The following is a 17,950-nucleotide window of genomic DNA, read 5'->3' as shown; positions in this document are numbered from 1 at the left end:
GTTTGGGGAATTTCTCCTTAGAGAAAAAGAGATCCGAAGCTCTCTGTGTATCGCCCAGGGTTGGTTACAAAGCTGGGCTCTATCATGATAATACAGATTATGCAAATGGAGCCGAAGTTTTATAGTGCTAATGTGTGTTTTACTCTTCTGTGTGCTGAAGTGCAGTGCGGGTCTAAGGGAGCTGACAATGTCCTATTCATATGTAAAATGTTTTGAGGAATCCATGGTTTGGAATATTTCAGAACAGCCCCATGAGAGTATTCTTCCATATGAAAGCAATATTATCTTTATACAGCTTGTTGCTAACAGGGAGAGAATGAAGAGCGTGTGAAAGCAGCCTCTGCATATGGATGTATGGATCCTGCTGGAAGAAAGCTTCCAGCTTCCACCGTGCAGTGCAGGTGAGGAGCTGGTGGGGCTGGAGGTGGCCCACAGCGCTGAGCAGGCATGGGCCCAGCTGTCTGCTGGGAAAGTAAGGGATCTCACAGTGGAGCTGATTACTTCTCTGTGCCCTAGGATTACTTGGAGTTTAGGAGTCTTAAACAGAATTGACAGGACAGCACAGCTGTGTATTAATTATTAGTCTGGATATTTTGCAACTCGCAGGATCAGGCCTTTACTGTCTGTGGTACTCAATATCAGCATTTGGCCTTAACATTGCCGAGGAAGCTACATCCTTATTTTGTAAGAGGTCATCTTCTTATCCAACAAGCTGCAGCTGTAATCCTCTTTGACATTATGAGCGACTGCTCTGGAAGTGATTACTGTGGGATTTCATACTTTCTTCCCTGCTTATCAAATTCTTTAATGCTTCATTTTTTTTATTTTTTTTTTTGTAAGGAAAGTTATCATGCATGAAGTCACAGTAAAGTATCAAGAGGATATGGTCACACTAAAAATATCAGGGACACTGCTTCAAAGGGGATAAATCCCTGCCCATGTGGATACGTCTGTGGAACAGAGATGGTGTGCGACCCTTTCATTCTGCTTTTGTCGAGTGCGGTGTACGCGTGTGTGTGCAGGTAGCACTTCCTCCAACGTTCCAGCTGAGACCAGAAGTCTGAGCATTTCCTTGCTCTGGGCTAAAATGATTGCTGCAGCTTTGTTTTCTATTCTGCTTGGCTTGTGAGAAGGCTTGCTGTGCTTTTTAGTATATCCATAGCAAACATGATTTTGTGTTTTGTCTTCGCTGCACATCTGTTGAGGAGCAGCAAAGACGTAGTGGCTCAAATAGACTGCAGCTGCAGCAGCCATCTTTCTCATTTGGACTGCGATTCAAGATAAATGCTTTAAAAATTACAGCTTTCTAAAGAAGCTTCCTTCTTTTAAAGGTTTTTCACTCATTCGCTTTTTTAATTAGTGAGCTCATACAGCATATTCTTTGAGTAGACTGGGAATGACAGCATTATGGAAATAGTGGGAGTTGCAGAAAATAGAGTTCGAGCTTCTTATTCTTTAAGATGATGTAAATGTAGGTTTGACTCTTTATTTCCCCTGGACTTACATTTACGTAGTTTTCATTTGAAATTAGATTAGAGTGATGGGAGATCTACTATCTACAGGCTTGAAAACTTGGCTGGTAAGAGCTGAGCAGAGTATTCAGATCTTCACTAAAAAAAGAACCTGAAGGCAGATATGACTGTGTTGTTATAATGAGCATCTAATAATTGGTGGGAAACACCTCTGGGAACCTGTAAGCTTCACTGGAAAGGTTGGAAAATGTCTAGATTATCACAGCCTCATTTTGCAAAAAGCCTGGCTAACTTATAGTGGATGAGTAGAAAAAGTGTAATGACCAGAAAAAGAGGGGTTTTGGGGAGGTGTTCTGGAATACTGGATATACCGTGTTCATTCACGCAGGTTCATAATATATAAGTTTTCATGTGGAATATGTACAGTTAAAGCCTATTGCAAATTGTTAGTTTCTTCCTCTGTAGAAAGGATCCTTTTCTGGGAAAAGGGGACAACTTTTTGTACCATCCACATAAACTTAACAAAAGGATGGTTTTGTGTGCTTTTTTTTTTTTTTTCTATGAAAACTTAGAAACAACTGTTGGAGATCAGAAGTAGACCCTTTTTTCAGTGTTTTGAAGCATGTGGCATAGCTAATGGATAGCGTAAACCTGGGGGTACAAAGAGATGAACAGGTAGTTGACGTGGCTGGTGACCCATCCAGGATAGACCCATGAAATATTTCAGTGCCAGTGAATCTGCATCTCATGCCAGTGAAAATAAAGCTGTATCAGAAAAGTTCTGACCAAGTCTAATATAGTTAGCACCCGCAAAATCTCCTTGCTGCATTAAAAGCAATGTTTGCCTGTGTGGGACAGAGATAAACAAAACAGAACTCTCCTAGTGTGGGAAGGGAAGCTTATGGGAAAGTCTCTTGATTTAGGTTTGTGAATAATTTCATGAGACTTCTAAAGAAATTCCACATGGATTAACATTATAAAAAACAACAACAAAATAACTAGAAAAAAGTTACTATTGTTCATTAGCAGGAAAAATGCTGTGTTAATTTATGCCACATGCAATGTCCATAGGGTGGCCCCAAGATCTAAGTCTCTGCATAATTTCACCAAGGATATTAATTTCCCCACTGTGCCCAATTAAAGCCATCCCTAAGCTAATCTGAGAACAAACAGGATAAAATACGAAGCTATTTCTGAAAATCTGTCGAAAGCAAAAAGTAATTAAATCTCTCTCTATTCTTTGGGGGGCATTTACGACTTTTGTAATTAGTGATTAGAACTCAGAAACAAATGTTAAGACTCATTTCCTTGCTCTGCTAGGATTTGTTTCATGCAATTTCAATCCTTGTAGACTTGCTGGTCAGTGGAATGAAGAGGGAGACCACTTCCATGGATGCACAGATGAATCCTTAGCTGCAGCTCCCTGTTAGTGGTGGGAGCTTAAATGAGTACCTTAGAACAGACACTTCACTTCCTAAAATGAATGTGACCTAAAACAACTAATTTGCTTTGGGCATGTTTTTAACCTTTCTGCATCTCTTGTTCTGATCTGTGAACTGAGGAATGTTACTTTACTGGCTCACAGTCCTGTAACAAGTGCCGTTGCTGCCTGTGTCAGCCAAAATTGTTCCACTAAGGCGTTGACCTCATTTTTCAACCTTTGCTGTCGTTGTGTCCATCCACAGTCTTACTCTGGTAGATGCGTGGGAGTAGAAATGGCCAGACAGAGTGAATGTGTGGAGGCAGTGAACCAGTATTGCGAAACTAAAACAGGTCATCCCCCTTCCTTGGGTGGGGCACTAAAACTTTGAGAGTTTTGGGGATTTTTTTTTAATCCCCAATGCCCACATAGCATTGATCTTAGTGACGTCTCTGGTTTGTCTGGGAGGCGCGATGGTATTAATGTGGTGAGGTGCTCCAGTCTCACTCTTGCACTTGTTTTTTACACTGAACAATAGCCTGTGTTTTCAGTTTCTGTAAGGCGTGAGGCAAAATCTAGTTCTGCAGTAATGTAGAGGAAAAAAATATTTCTTCATTCCCTGCATTGAAGACTTTGACGTGCTCACGTACAATACCTTGTCTGACTTTCACTTTCTAAAAATAGATTTCTCAGTATCCAACAAAAAAGGTGCAGTTTTGCCTTAAGAAAACAAGAGTCCAGTCAAGAGTTTTGTCAAAAATCCTTTTACCTGTAGTATCCATATCAAGGACCAGTAACGCAGTGTAAAATCTTCTTCTGAGTGCAACGCAGTGCAAGGACCCGAACATGCCAAAATGTTACTGTCCATCAGTTGGTCTTTGCGAAGGATTAGTGTTCATAAATGAATAGCAGGGAGCTATCTGAAATATTGCTACCGAGGCTCTGGAGCTGGTGCTGTGTGCCAGCATTTGTGTTCCCTCGTGCTCCTGGCTGCTGATTAAAAAATAACCCTATAATACTGTTCAGTGTCTTTAGCCTGATCAGTCTGTTAAAGCAATCATAGGAATTTCTATGAAGTCTGAAATAAGGCCAGTCTTTATTTTTTTGCTGAGTTTCTGATTTTTGTCTGCAATTTGGACTTTGCTTAAGTGAAGACTTGCAGAGCAGATTGTTGTAAATTATTACAGAAGGCTTGTTTACCTGAAGCAGAATGATCCTGTTAATGACAAGCTTGTTCAGCATGATTTTAGCTAAGAATCCAAGAGTTATGTGTACAGGACTTTGCAGATTGCCACATATTCGGTCCAAAAGCCTCTGACAAAGTCTGGAAGAAGAATGCTTCCTCAGGTCCCTTATTTCAACTTAGTATCTTCATGCTTGAAGAGCTTTACATGTGCAAAATATGCGTTGAGCTGTGCTTGGTTTGTATTTGCATAGCTGGTGCTTTTGGAAGTATTTTTCTCTGCTGCCTTGGGGTCATTGCAAATGTCTATGCTGGCATTTGGAAGACAAACGACATCCAAATCTTCAACCCAAGAGAATCTCTAAGTCTTCAGTACGAGTATAATTAAATCATTCTTACTTTGCTTTAAGAGCTGGGGAAGCTTGAGGATGGTGGCATAGTTAAATGTGTCTGGAGATACCAAAAGTATTTTGATGCCATTATCTTGTTGGGCCAAATTGCACCGATTTTTCTGTCTTTGTTGGGTAGAGAATGTTTAATGAATGTTTAGCCCTTACCGGCTGTTTATGGCTCTAGGATAAGGTGCTATCTCTTTTTCCTGCTCAATGCTGTCAATTGAATGTGACTCTATGGAAAAAAATTAACCCTAGATTGAAAATGTATTTGAATTGTCAATAGATTCTTTCTTTAAAACAAGAATGGGATCACATCTTCAGTAGGTGGCTCAGCATACTGCTTCCAATGCCATATGATGCTTTCTTTTCCTTCACAAGATGTCTTCTTTCCCAAATAAATGCAATGAATTATGTATAGCAGCTTTCAGCAATGCTGTATTAGGGAATTTTGTCTTTGTACTTTAGACCAGTGTAATGAAAAATTAAATATTAATACAACCTCAGAATTTTTCTCAAATGTTTATAATATGAGACAGTATATTTAAGAGGCACTGAATGGAGGTAGTGTTTTTGCATTTGTTTTTTGTTGTCTTGCAAGCTGGGAGTAATTAGGGTTCTACAAGTAATGTAAATTAAACATTACCAGATAGCAAAGTGGTTGCTAGAAAGCAAGTAGGAATCTTTTATTCTACAGAAATCTAGGAAATGGGAGTGTCTGACATTTGCTAAGTTTATCGTGGGAATGGTGTAGATAGCTGATTCTGTATACTCAGCATTTCAAATGTCACTTTTTTTCTCTCAGCAGTGAAAGAAGTGGCAATTACTTTGGGTGGCTCTTACTGCAGTGGTCTTTGCTACTTGATTCAACAGGCTTATGAGAAATGGTGTCACTTGCTCTTCTGACACTTGTGAGAAGTTGCCATTCTTGGTTCTGATTGGTCTTATTTACTAAAGTCTGTGCAAAATTTCATTGCGAACAAATCATTCCTAAAGAGAGAAGAAAGTTTGTCTCTTTACAGCCCTTGTATTAAAGTGACAAGCTAACAGTTCATTCAGTTGCTCTCAGTCCTGGCTGAATTCAGGGCATTGCTGATTCTGCTGCGGTTGCAGTATTAACAGCGCTCCTTTAATCATTCAAGGCGTTATCTACTGTTGTCAGCTGCTACTCCCACTTGGTGTGCATGAACGGGATCTTTTAATCAGTCCTCGGAGCCATGCATATGCACTACTTCCCGTTAGTTTATAATTAACTGTAATTATGGATGGAGATCAGCCCAAGCCATAAAATGTAAATTTCGATATTTACTATGTTAATAAGAAGATTTGGTGGAGATAAAAGGGCTTGATTTCTAATTTTCACTGTCACAATAGTGTGAAGGAGTCTGAGTGACAGCGTTGTTGAAATTAGTATAACTGCAGTTTGCACCCACACTATGATTTTCTTACTGCAGATTGCTATAAATCAAAGAGATCATGTCATGGACACAATAAAATGCTGCCTCAGAGGAGCTGAGACAGCAGAGAACAGTTTGCAGGGACCTCAAGAGGTGAGTTTGTCCACAGATGTGCTAGAAAGCATTCTGAGATCTTTGTGTGATCCTTTGTGGTAGCTATTCATCTTAGGTATGAATGGAATTTCTGCTCAGGAAGGGAGAACGTTCACATTTATGTCAATGCTGAGGTTGCATTCCAGGCATAAGCATTATCCAGGTGCACATGGAGTTGCTGCTTACAGCTGCACCAGCATGTGCTGTCACAGATGCTGATGTGTAGGGAAGTGAGCTCTGTGTTGAGCTGCTGGGTTGGCATGCTAACACCACAGTCATGTTCTAAAAGCTTTAATGGAAAAACACACCCGTTAAGTAATATTGGGATTCATAACAACTATTCAGTGGTTTCTATGACTTAAGTTCTATGTGAGTGTTTAGCTTTTCTGGGAAGATGGTTACTTTCTTGTTTATATTTGGGAATCAAATCTTACATGTTGTGCAAATAATGTTGTGGTTTAGGCTGCTCCTGCTGCATGTAACGTGTTGCTGTGTTGATACCTGCTGGTGAAGTGAAGCAGGAAGGGATGCATTTATGCACATTGCTGTTGATTGCATTTAATGAAAAAAGTGAAGTATGAGGGAAATTAGGAAACAGTGCTCTGGAATTCTTCATTTTGGAACAAAGAATCAGTGTTCCAGAGCCCTGGTTAATCCAAGTACGGTGAACAGCCACTGAAGGTATCTCACATCCTGGCTGTAGGATTTTTTCCTTAAGCCACTTCCAGCCCCCAGAAGCTGACAATGCTTATGTAGTTCCTTTGTAAAGTTCTAGTGGCTTTTAAACACTTTTAGAGTTAACTTTTAACTAGGCACATTGCCACTGCAGCAGAGCAGTTGCAACATTTGGCTGCATGTCTAGAAAGTCTCAGAAGCTTATCAGGTATTTAAACACAAATAAATATTGTAACCTCTTATTGCTGTTCTAACTGTTAAGAAAACATTTGGCTTCTTTGCTTACTAAGCGTGTATGTCTGAGTCCTGTTAGAAGACACACCGAATGGTTGTTTGCTCAGGGAAAAAGAGACATGGCACATTACGAGGTGATTACCTTCAATTTAAAAATAGATACGGTCTGAGTGAAGGAGGCTGTTATGTCTCCAGACTGGAGCTGCATACAGTATTCTGTCTGCGTGGAAACTCTTACACGTGTTCGTACTACTTGACATATTGATTATGACCGTGTACAAGCACTCTGTTTTAAAGCATGGCTTGACAGTATTCTCTAGCTCTTGGCCTGACACCTGCAATAGTATTTCTGTCAGCACTGCAGTTCAGAGCCATTACTGCAGGACACTTCAGCAGTTTCCTACTACAAAATCTGGCAAGTGATGCCAGACTGCCCAGGGCCCCATCCAACCTGCCCTTGAGCCTCTCCAGGTATGGGGCACCCAAGGTGCTCTGGGCAGCCTTTGCCAGTGCCTTGCTGCCCTCTCAGTGGAATATTTCCGTGACATCTAACCTCAATTTCTTCTTTTAGTTTAAAGCCTTCCCCTTTGTCCTATCACTATCCACCTGTGTGAGAAGTTGATTTCCCTTCAGTTTATAAGCCCCTCTTAAGTACTGGAAGACATGGAGGGTGGTTGAAGCAAAATAGCTCCTTATGTAAACTTGCCTGCCTATGGAGGGTCTAACCTGAAACTGATGATCTCTGTGCCTGTTGGGATTCAGATCAGGATCTCTAATGGAAAGACTTACTATCCAAAATGGAACTGGATCAGCCTTCTGATAAAGCCTTTAGTTTGAAAATTTGCTTGCATCCAGCTAGAATAGCAGTCTGTTGATTTTTGGACCAGTTAAAAACTCAGTTGCAATACATAGAGCTAAATACATTTTGGAGCAAGAAAGTGCAGCAGTGATTGGCTGTGTGTGTATTGCATACCGCTGAGCATCTGTTCCAGAACAAGCTGAAGCTATAGGCCAGGAGCTTTAAAGCATTGTAATATCAGAATCCTGTGGGCCTCCATATTTAGGATCAAAGAGGCTCAAATATTGCATCACGGAGATACCAGTTGTAGGAATTTACCCAGCTGGTCCACAGTGATCAGGGAAGTAGGTACCTACTGCTACTCAAAATGGGGTCACTTTGGCTTTAGTACTTGTGCCAGAACACTGGAGCACTCCATCTGAAAGCTTTGGGGTAACAGCTTTTATAAGATTGAGAACTAGAAAGCTTTGTTTTAGTACCTTCCACAGTAGATCAAAGATTTAACTCTTGGATAATTTTTACAGATCAAAAATTAGTACACAATACTGTCTGTAGAAATCCCCAATTTATCAGAAAATGTGTTCTTGCTGTAGGTATTGCAATTGATTACTGCTAATCAGTGTTGCTAACCTGTATTAATTTCAATTTCCCCTTGCAGTAATGCGTAGAAATCCATTTGGGATGGACATTTGCTGCCGGAAAGGATCCAGAAGCCCGCTCCAGGAACTGTATAATCCCACCCAGGTGAGTGTCTTGTGGCTATGATCAAACTTCCCGGCCTGGTGTACTTAAATTAAAGGTGTTTAGGTCTGTGGGTTTGTTTGTTTGTTTTAATCATTTATATGCATATATAACTGGTGTCTGCTTGGAGAAGTGACCCTGGGACCTGCAGAGCTGAGATGTAAAGTTCTGCGGTTTGAGCTGAGGGCCTGATTTCTGATGGGTTTTAGTTGTCTAATGATGCAGAGCCCTCAAAGTATTTTTCTTAGGTACCTAAAAGCCTGAGAGTATTTTTGATCTCCTAGTGAGATGCTGAAGCATCCTGATTTAATCTGCCAGTCAACGCACAGTGCCAGGGTGGGGTGAGAGTAAGTGACGTGCTGGACATGAATCAGCAAGTGGAGGAAGGCGGAAAATTGCAATAGTAATATATGAAAATCATTTCTATGGTTTTTAGGTAGCCAGTTGCTCATCCTGTCTTGGTTCATTTCTTCTACAAGATCAAGGCAAAGCACAGTAGCTAATGTCCTTCCTTACGCTGTGCATTATTTGACACCTGATGGTCTTGATGGGAATCTACAACAATCTCCCTGGGATGTGAAGTACAGGAAAGTTATCTGGAATTTGTATTCTTATTTGTTCTCCTGGATCAATTTATTCCCTACATTCGGCTTGAATTGGCACATTCAGGAGCAGCATTTCCTGTTGGCAACTGAGGGGAAGTGCTGCCATTGAGAGAAAATGCCAGCTGACTATTAAACATATTTATTAAGGTTTAACAACCGCCTATTATATATTTATACATCAGTGAATACATTGAGTTTCACTAAATTGGCTGTTAAGGAAAGTGACTATCTCAATAAATTTAACTTGTTAGATTTAACAAGCCAGTAAATGCTTTTAAATACTGTTTGATTATGAAGAGGCTCGCTATGCGGCGTGCAAAATGAAATCTAAGTGATTTAAAATATTTATATGAAGAATTGACAACAACCCAAAGATATGTAATATCTGATACAGAAAGTAGTTAAGCTTCATTAACTCCATAGTGTGGTTCTCATGAACATAGGATGACTTTCTAATTCAGTTGGAATTTTGTGCATGGCTGGGAGCATGAGCTTATCATACTAATATACCGGCCTTTATTGACCGTTGTGGGAGTTAGTGTTGCGTAAATGGGAAGCGCTAGAAGGCCCGACGAGTATCGATTGGGTGCTACAAAGGAGAAATATTAGAATTTGCAGGTTAAATTTAAATATTTAAACACTCTTTGCAGATACTCAAGAAGGATGGGTAAGGGAAGAGACTGTGCATTTAATTGTTTTCTTTGTGGTATGTAGCGTGTCAGTTAAGACCTCCTTAGCCTTTAACACTGTTAAAGTCAATCCCATAAGAGAGAAACATCTCTATCTGTTGAAGGGCTACAGTCACAGTGCCTCTGGCAAGCTTTGTCAGCTGAGTTTCCTGAAGCAGAGGATGCAGCTGGCAACTTCGTTTGCACCTCTCCTTCCCTTCTGCATGCCCTGACCAAGTAAAGCGTTCACCTGCCTTTCTGGGCTCTCTTAGGAGGCAGGCTGAAAAGTCAATGTTTGAGTAAGCACAGCATTTCTTGCAGCCTGTGTTGAACTAAGCAGATGACGTTTTTCACTTTGAAGTGTTTCCATCCGCTCTGTGACACTCCTTCTCATCAAGTTTTTATGTTTTGTTTCTTTCTTTGTTTTTAGTAGGTATTTACTCACTTTTTAGACGGGGTCTTGCATGCTGCAGACACTGAGTAATGTAGCAGGCAAGCAAGTGCATGCAGGAACAAGAAGAGGTAGCAAATAGAGGCCAACATAAAAGGCATCAGTCTGGAAATGACCCCTGGAATATTTCTTCACATATGTGGGTCATGTTTCTTTTTTGCATTTTTGCCTGAAGAAACGTCTGTCTCACCTTTCTTAAGTAACAGGTGGCAGATTGGTCTGTATTTTGACAGTGGAGTTCTTGTCCTCCAGTTGTTCACAAGTGGTAGAGAGGAGGGGAGTGCAGATTGGGCCCCTAATCGGTTTCTGCAGTTCATGACTGGCTATTTGTGAAGTCAGCTTAGTAGTCGATAAAATACATATGCAGAAGAATTTGTAATCAAGGTCTCTCTCTTGCTGATACATTTAATTGAAACACCCAGTAGATTTTAACTCTTGGTGTTGAAAACCTGTTGGATTCCTGGTCCTGAGAACACAGGGCAAGAAGCCCTGCAGATATGGCTTTGGATTGCTAGAAGCTAGATGAAGCGGCAAATCTTTAAGGATGACTTTAAGGAAACTTTAAATATTTACTGCATCCACACGCATGTTTTTTGCATGACCTGGTAATAGAAGTACCCAACTATGGCTTATCATCCTCTGCTATGCAGTACTTTCCACATGCTTCAGGTTTCCTCAGGTAGGCAGCAGTACACAACCATATCTAACTCCTATGCTGTTGCTCCTGGGCTGCCTCCAGCATTCCCAGGAGAGGTTGGTAGAGAAGGGGACTTTATGTGGGTCCCTACTTTGAGATGATATTAGGGCTCGTATATCCTAGCTTGCAGACTCTTCCTGGCTGCTCCATATCAAGGGGGAGATTACAACATAGTCAGTTGAAAATTAAGTACTAGATAGGGTAAAAAAATCTCTCAGATTTAAAATGCTGTAATTTAATACGAATAAGACATTTTACTGTGTGTTTAGCCTAAGGTTGTGCTACCTTCATAAAGCAGATGAAGACAGGTTGATTTACACCAGCTGAGGATTTGACTGTGGGTATTTACTGTGTTGACATATAACAGCCTCTCTGATCCTGCACTGTTTTGTATCCATCTATGGAGTTCTTTGGGTTGTTTGCAGATGCCAACTTGTCTTTTGAGACTCTTTTTGGCTTGGTGAATGATTGTGAGAAGGAAAAAGAAAAGAAGAATAGGAAATTCTGACTTGAATAAATTCAAATGTAGCAGTGATCTAAGGGTGACTGAACCAGTGGTGTACAGGAGGTGAATTTGTGAGAACTGCAGTTAGATTTTTTCAATGTACTGATCGTAATTGTTCAGATGCTTGATAGAGAAGGAGAGAATAAACGGGGTGGAGATAGGACTGAGTTAGGATCAAATTAAGTGTCTATGACAAAGCCCATGTGTTATTTCTGTCATAGTTGGGTACATGGCCTTCTGGGTATTGTGAAAGTAGGAACAGTGCTTTTGCTCCTTTTCTTTCTTAATAGGGCACAAAGTGAGGAGTGCATTTGTCTGTGGACAAAAGGTTTCTTCTCTAAGGCTTTTACTGCAAGATTTTTTTGTGAGCGCTAATATACCATGAGGGAAGAAAAGTCAATATAACTCAACTGGATTTACACTGACTAAGTGAAAGTGTGGTCCCTGAGTACACGCAGACAGCATGCAGCATGTTTCTGAGACCCTATTATCTTTTTTCTTTCATTTTCAGTTAGAAATTACTAATAAGGTGCAGAGGTACCAGTGGCAAATTTGGAGGGCTGAATGAAATGGGTCATTTCTTTAATGGGTTTGTTAAAAAGCCAACTTGGATCTGTATTAACCAGAACTATTTCCCTTCTGCCAGATAGTTGTAATGTGGCTTAGTTGCGAAAGGGAAAATCTAGATGTGTCACATTCCTGCAAGACTCTTCATTTGTGTTCAGTTACAAGTTTGCCTTGCATATGGAATATTGTTGTTGGGTTTTTTTGTGTATCAAACTCCAGGAATTTAAGAACATGGATAAACAAATATTTTACAAATTTATTCTTGGAAGACAACATATGGAACTGCGTCTTGTAATTTGCATGACTGAGTACAGCCCCGTTGCTCCAAAAATAACAGATAATTGTGTATCGGGTCGTTGAGATGGAGTTACCAGAAGTTCAGAGTTTGATAACAGCATACTTGAGGGTTGTGCACCATGAGTGGTTGATGTGGATTTGTTTGAAACAATGAAAATGCTACTGAATTATAGCAAACTGCAAGCCAAGATAGACCTGATATTGAAGGAAAGGGAAGTAACTTCACCTTTTAGTCAGAATTTGTCTTCTACTTGTCAAGGTTAACACCTAATTCCCAGGAAATCTTTGTCTGATCTAACTAGCTCCACTGTTGCAAGTAACATGGCAGAGATACAGTCCTTTATCCATTAGGATCCACATCCCAAGGACGACTTTGTTTCTATTTCTAGTTTGACACATTGCCTAACCAACTAATGAGTCAACATGACTGTTTAACCAAAGGTCAGACTGTTTGTCATTTGTTACTTTCCTTTTCAAACACATTTCTTTTTGTTGAGGAACTGCATTTCTAGGTGGCTGCTTTTTGGTGTAACGGGAGCCAGGTTGCCTCATGAGTTGCTAAACCTGGTGAGTCAGAGCTGCAGACCTCACATTGCCTTTGTGTTATGAAATTGTATTGGACTGTTTCAGAGCAGTCATTTCAAAAGGACCCATTTCTTTTATGATGTCCACTTCTTTTTTTTCTCCCCTTCCTTCCTGCCAAGTGAAAAGAAAGTGAGCTGCCGCCTTGCAGACAGTGTTTATACATCTTCAGGCCGCAAGTGCTCCTTTTTTGGAGATGCTGTGTGGTTATTTGTGGCTCAAGCTGTCTGGATAGCATATGTGAACATCAGCCCAGTTCAGCCCACATCCCTTAACTTTCATCTGGGTTGGTAATTTCCTATCTTCAGGTTGATTTCCGTTCAGTAGAATGACTCTGGTCAACTGCAACTATTAATGGACAAAGGTTTGTGGGGAGCTCTGTGGTTTGAGCTTTGTGTACGTGTTGTCCACAGACAGCACTTGGAATCAAAGGTTCAGGTGCTTAAAACTGGTGTTTCTGCCCTTGGTGATCTTGAGGTACTGGGAGCTCTTGCAGCTTATTAGCTTTTTATTCTCAGAAATAGAAGAAACAAAGGGCAGGTCACTGAGTAAGATGAAAAGTCTGGTTTGTCAGTGACAGCAGGTGATCATGGCAGACTACCAGAAGGATAAATGACTCACGATGCTCAGCCAGCACACAACAACCTGTGGCTCACGGGCTTCATGAGCCAAGCATGTGTCTTTGTCAGCTACGGCATGCAAGAAGAATCTGAGTTGCCAAACAGTTATAGCAATCAAGAGGAGTTTCAGTAAGAAAGGAAGATTACACCAGTGCTGTACTCTAACTTTTCTCCCTTTTTCACTTGTGTGTGTTCTGGCTGCTTTATTTTCTCACAAGGATAGTGATGCAGATACCTTGATAGAGTCATTTCAGATTGGAAAATACCACTAAGATTTTCCAGTCAAGCCATCAGCCCATCCCCACTGTGGCACGTCCGCATGGTTCTTGAGCATCTCCAGGGACGGTGACTCCACCATTTCCTTGGGCAGCCTGATGTGAACTTTGGAGCACAAGAAATAGTGCAGCCTATGTAAAGAACAATGCATTAAAATTTATTGATGCCTTGCATTTGGGGTGAATAGTCATACGTGTATGTTTGTCCTTCTGTGGACAAGAGGTGACCCAGAACTGGTACCAGACTGGTACTGACAATATACACTGTGTGATTGATACTAATCTACGTAGGCACATTCATGTGCGTAATAGTAGCATTGTAAGTGTAGCTCTTAATTGCAGTATTTGATTGATCATAGATTAAAAACATCGTAATGGAAAAGAATGCAGAATGAATACATAGGGAAGAAAATTCAATGTGTAGTGCCAAACTTTGGGAATATAATGCTGTTGGTAAACAACAATATTGTATCTAATTATTCTCCCCTGCTGCAGCAAATGCCTGCTGTTGAAAGAGGAAGTAATTGATTTACTCTGTGGATGACTTTGTATGCAAAAGCATTACTTACTGTCATGCTTGCAAGTCGTAAAACAGCAGCTGGCCTGGGATGAAATATTACATTAACCTTAGCAGAAAAACTGCACTAGTGAGAATGCTTTGTTATTAATTACTGATTACAAATGATAAGAGCCTGTTTTAGATGCTGGGGAAATGATGTAGGGAGGGGAAGGTTTCAGGTACACTGTGCGTCATATATTGTTCCTTGTGACATGTTGGATGCCTTTGTAAGTCAAGAAGAATTAATCAGACAAGTTTGTACAGTAACTAAAGGCAGTTAGGGCCAGAACAACTACCAGGACAAGCTCATTCAAGTGCATTGCAGTGCATTGGGATGGATTTTTAGGCACCTGTGTTTAATAGAAGGCTGCATGAAATGAAACAATACAACTGTCACTCAAAAAAAAAAAAAAAAAGAGAATTCTTTGTGTTGGAGGAGAAAAAGGGTAACATGATTTTCACAGCTGAACATCTGTGTGTGTTATGTGCACTCCCTGCCAGACCAGCAGCAGCTGGATGGAGGGGAGACCTGGGCTGTGTGGTCTGGTCAGTGTCAGTGAGGCTTTTTGTGTCTGCTGACTTGAATCTGTTTTATCAGTGTGTTGCTTCTCAGAACCAAGCAGTGTTCATACGACTCGCCTGCCTATTTCTCTGCATTAGGTTCCTTTCTTTCTTCCCCAGGTTAAGGTTTTATACCAGCTTGACCAGTAGAGAAAACTGGGATTATTATACTTTAGAATGCAGAGATGTGACTCTGCTCTAATAACCTCAGTCTGGACCTTGTGGTTATTCACAGTGTAGCCTCTCTCATTTATTTCTGGTGCAGATATTCTCAGGACAGCCTTCTCCACTCAGTGTGTAGTAGCAACTGTTGGTTTAAACATTTGCCTAATTTTCCCTGCAGTCTTTGTTGTCAAAGAGGTTTCTTAACTCCTTGCATCAGAACCACACACTGCTTTCAGCAGGGCAAGGGAATCTCTGCAAATCCCAGGAGCCCAGCTGTAGCCACTCACTCCCCAAAGAACTGTAAAGAATACTGGTAGGCATAATTATGACAATCAGAAAAGACAGACGTTTTAAAACTGTCCACGGGGCTTGTATTTCTTATTAACTATATAGATTTAAAGATAAGGAAGAGCAGGGGATAAAAATGGCAGTTAGTTTTCAGAGATCAGATTCCCCAAGTCCCATTTTACAGACTTAACTGTATCGGATGCAGCTTTTCAAGTCTCACAAACTGATGTGTAACGTTCATGTTCTTTAGCTCTGTACAGTATGAAATGTAAATCCACCTCAGTAATGTGACCAGCTGCACCTTGCCCAAGCTTTTTTCAGTCAAAGTGCAGTAATCTGCTTGTCTGGTTGTGTGCACAGATTCAGAATTGCTCTTCTCTAGGTACTGCAGGCAATGCAAGGTTAAAATACTGTCTCTGGAGAGATGTGGCTACACAAGCCACCATGCATTATGACACTGGCATGAAAGGAAATTCCTGGTACTGCTGGGAGGCAAGCTGTAGAGTTTTAGCACAGAGGTGTAGCTAGTTAAATCCAGCCTGGATTATTATGAGCCTTTGCTAAAGTCTGTATGGTGCCTGCTCCACGTGCCTGAAGTTCTGGTGAGGCAAGCTCACCCTGCGTGCTTCCTGAACAATCATTTGACTAGTCATCACCTGGGCCAGCCCGGCTTTGACTGGTTTCAGTCAGTAGCTTTCAGACCTTGCTTCTTAATGATGTGGGAGAGATGTAAAAGTCAAGTGAAAAAAGCAGAGTTTACAACGTAGTAGCTTTACTGCATATGAATATAGCAAAAACATTGTTTGTAATGCATGTGTCATTTTCTCATCTAGAAAAACAACTTGTAATAGTTTTATGTCCTGATATGGCTAAAGAAAGTTGGCAAGCTTACTGTACGCTGAAGTTCTATCTTTCTAGTGCCTGGAAAACCCAGGAAGGGGTTTCTCTGTCATTTCAATCTTAAATCAGTCTGAACAGTATTCTTAGTGTGGTTCCACCACAAAGCTAAAAGCAAAACATGTGGTACAAAAAAAATCAGAATATTCCTGCAGTTGATTTGCATGGAGATTGCCTGGCTGTGCAGTAAGTTAGCAAGCCTCTGTAGTATCAAACTGATGACCTAATATAAATCCTTCCCCTCCTCCTGTAAATGTGGGCTGTGTCTTTTAGATCATTTTTGGACAAGCGTCTGGGGATTAGTAAGAGGAAGTGGATACTAATTCAATTAGAGGACAGAAGACGAATGTACAAGCTGGCATGGGGAATTGACACTGGGAGCTGAAGGAACAAAGACATCTCTGCCTGTGAGAGGACAGTTTCATCTATTCAAGCCATGTTTGGCTTTTCCCGTGCATACATTTGACTTATGAAATGTTGGTTGAAGGAGTTGTATTTACATAGCAATGGAGTTAATGTCATATTTTGGAAGCTAAGCCTTGATGTCAGTAGATAGATGGAAAGCTGGAGAGCAGATGCACAGTGGTAGCTTTCAGTTGATTCTGATACATTAAATATTCATAACAAGCTCAGCTGAAAGAGAAAAGAAATGTTTCATTGAACTGGTGAGGAGAAGCTGAAATTGTTGGAACTTCTCCAAAGCATAATGTCTTATTTAATGTGAACTGAATGAAGGTTCCCGTGGTGAAGGTGAGGGGCAGTACGAAGTACTTCCACAATTACTGCTTTCTTCCTTTAAGAGATTGTTATGCCAATGACATCACTCTATAAAATAATAGCCAAGAATTACTGCTTTGAGCAGTTTATGTAGGCACAGCACGGGCTTTTTCCTTTTTTTTTTTTTTTTTTTTTTTTTTTCCCCCCATTTTTTTTTTTCCTCATAGCTTTGGACCTACAAAAGCCTGTCTATGGAGTTTCTTATATTTAAATGCTACGTATTTACAACCTGGAAACAAATCCTCCCACGTCAAGTTTTTCAGACATGGATGTGCTGTCCCTAAGTGGATATCTGTAGGCTTCTGTCACCCTGTCTGTGTGCTCTGTGGCTGGCTTACCATTGCCCCTGAGTCATGTGAAGGGCCCAGGCCCTGCTCTCCCTGCCACATGGATCACTGTGGGCACTCTCCCCTCTGCTTCCATACAGTTTCTGCCCCAGGCAGGGCTTGGCTTCTGACAAGGTCTGAGTTCATGTGTTAGAGGATAAATTTTAGGCCTCAGAAATGTCTGCGCTCACATGAGGCCTAGCTGCCCTGTGTCCCCATCCCCAGCAGCCGTGGGCTCACTCACACCACATAGGGAGTGCTCTGATATTAACCCCAAAGAGTCAAGTGCCTGATCATAGGGTGGGGTAGGATCTGCGTCTCCCTGTGCAGCTGCTTCTGGCTGCTTTCTGTCATGTAAACATGGATTAGTAAACTGTGGCAGCTGTGTGCAGGAGGCATGGTTGTCTCCTTGCCAAGGCCACCATCTCTTCTTGCCTTTCCTTGTGCTCCCTACTTCATCCAACCCTGGAGTCTCTTCTGTCTAGTATCATAGAATCCTTAAGAGTTGAAATGGACCTCTGGAGGCCATCTAGTCCAGCTCCCCTGCAGTGAGCAGGAATACCACATCTAGACCAGGCTGCACAGGGCCTGATCCAGCCTCACCTTGAAAGTCTCCAGGGACAGGGCATCCATTACATCTCTGG

The 17,950-nt window shown here is 41.1% G+C and overlaps 1 protein-coding gene across 2 annotated transcripts in view; it reads left to right on the top strand.

Moving 5' to 3' along the window:
- CHST11 (carbohydrate sulfotransferase 11) overlaps nt 1-17,950 on the top strand; it is a 153,416-nt gene that overhangs the window by 53,590 nt on the left and 81,876 nt on the right. For both annotated transcript variants that reach the window (XM_072361049.1, XM_072361042.1), the window contains exon 2: nt 8,384-8,469. In XM_072361049.1, coding sequence (XP_072217150.1) covers nt 8,384-8,469 — 86 coding nt within the window. The remainder of the gene's footprint in view (nt 1-8,383; nt 8,470-17,950) is intronic.

The sequence above is a fragment of the Excalfactoria chinensis genome, chromosome 1 (genome assembly GCF_039878825.1).
Source record: "Excalfactoria chinensis isolate bCotChi1 chromosome 1, bCotChi1.hap2, whole genome shotgun sequence".
Lineage (NCBI taxonomy): Eukaryota > Metazoa > Chordata > Aves > Galliformes > Phasianidae > Excalfactoria > Excalfactoria chinensis.
The sequence above is the reverse complement of the archived record's forward strand: the minus strand, read 5'-3'. Positions and strand labels throughout refer to the sequence as shown.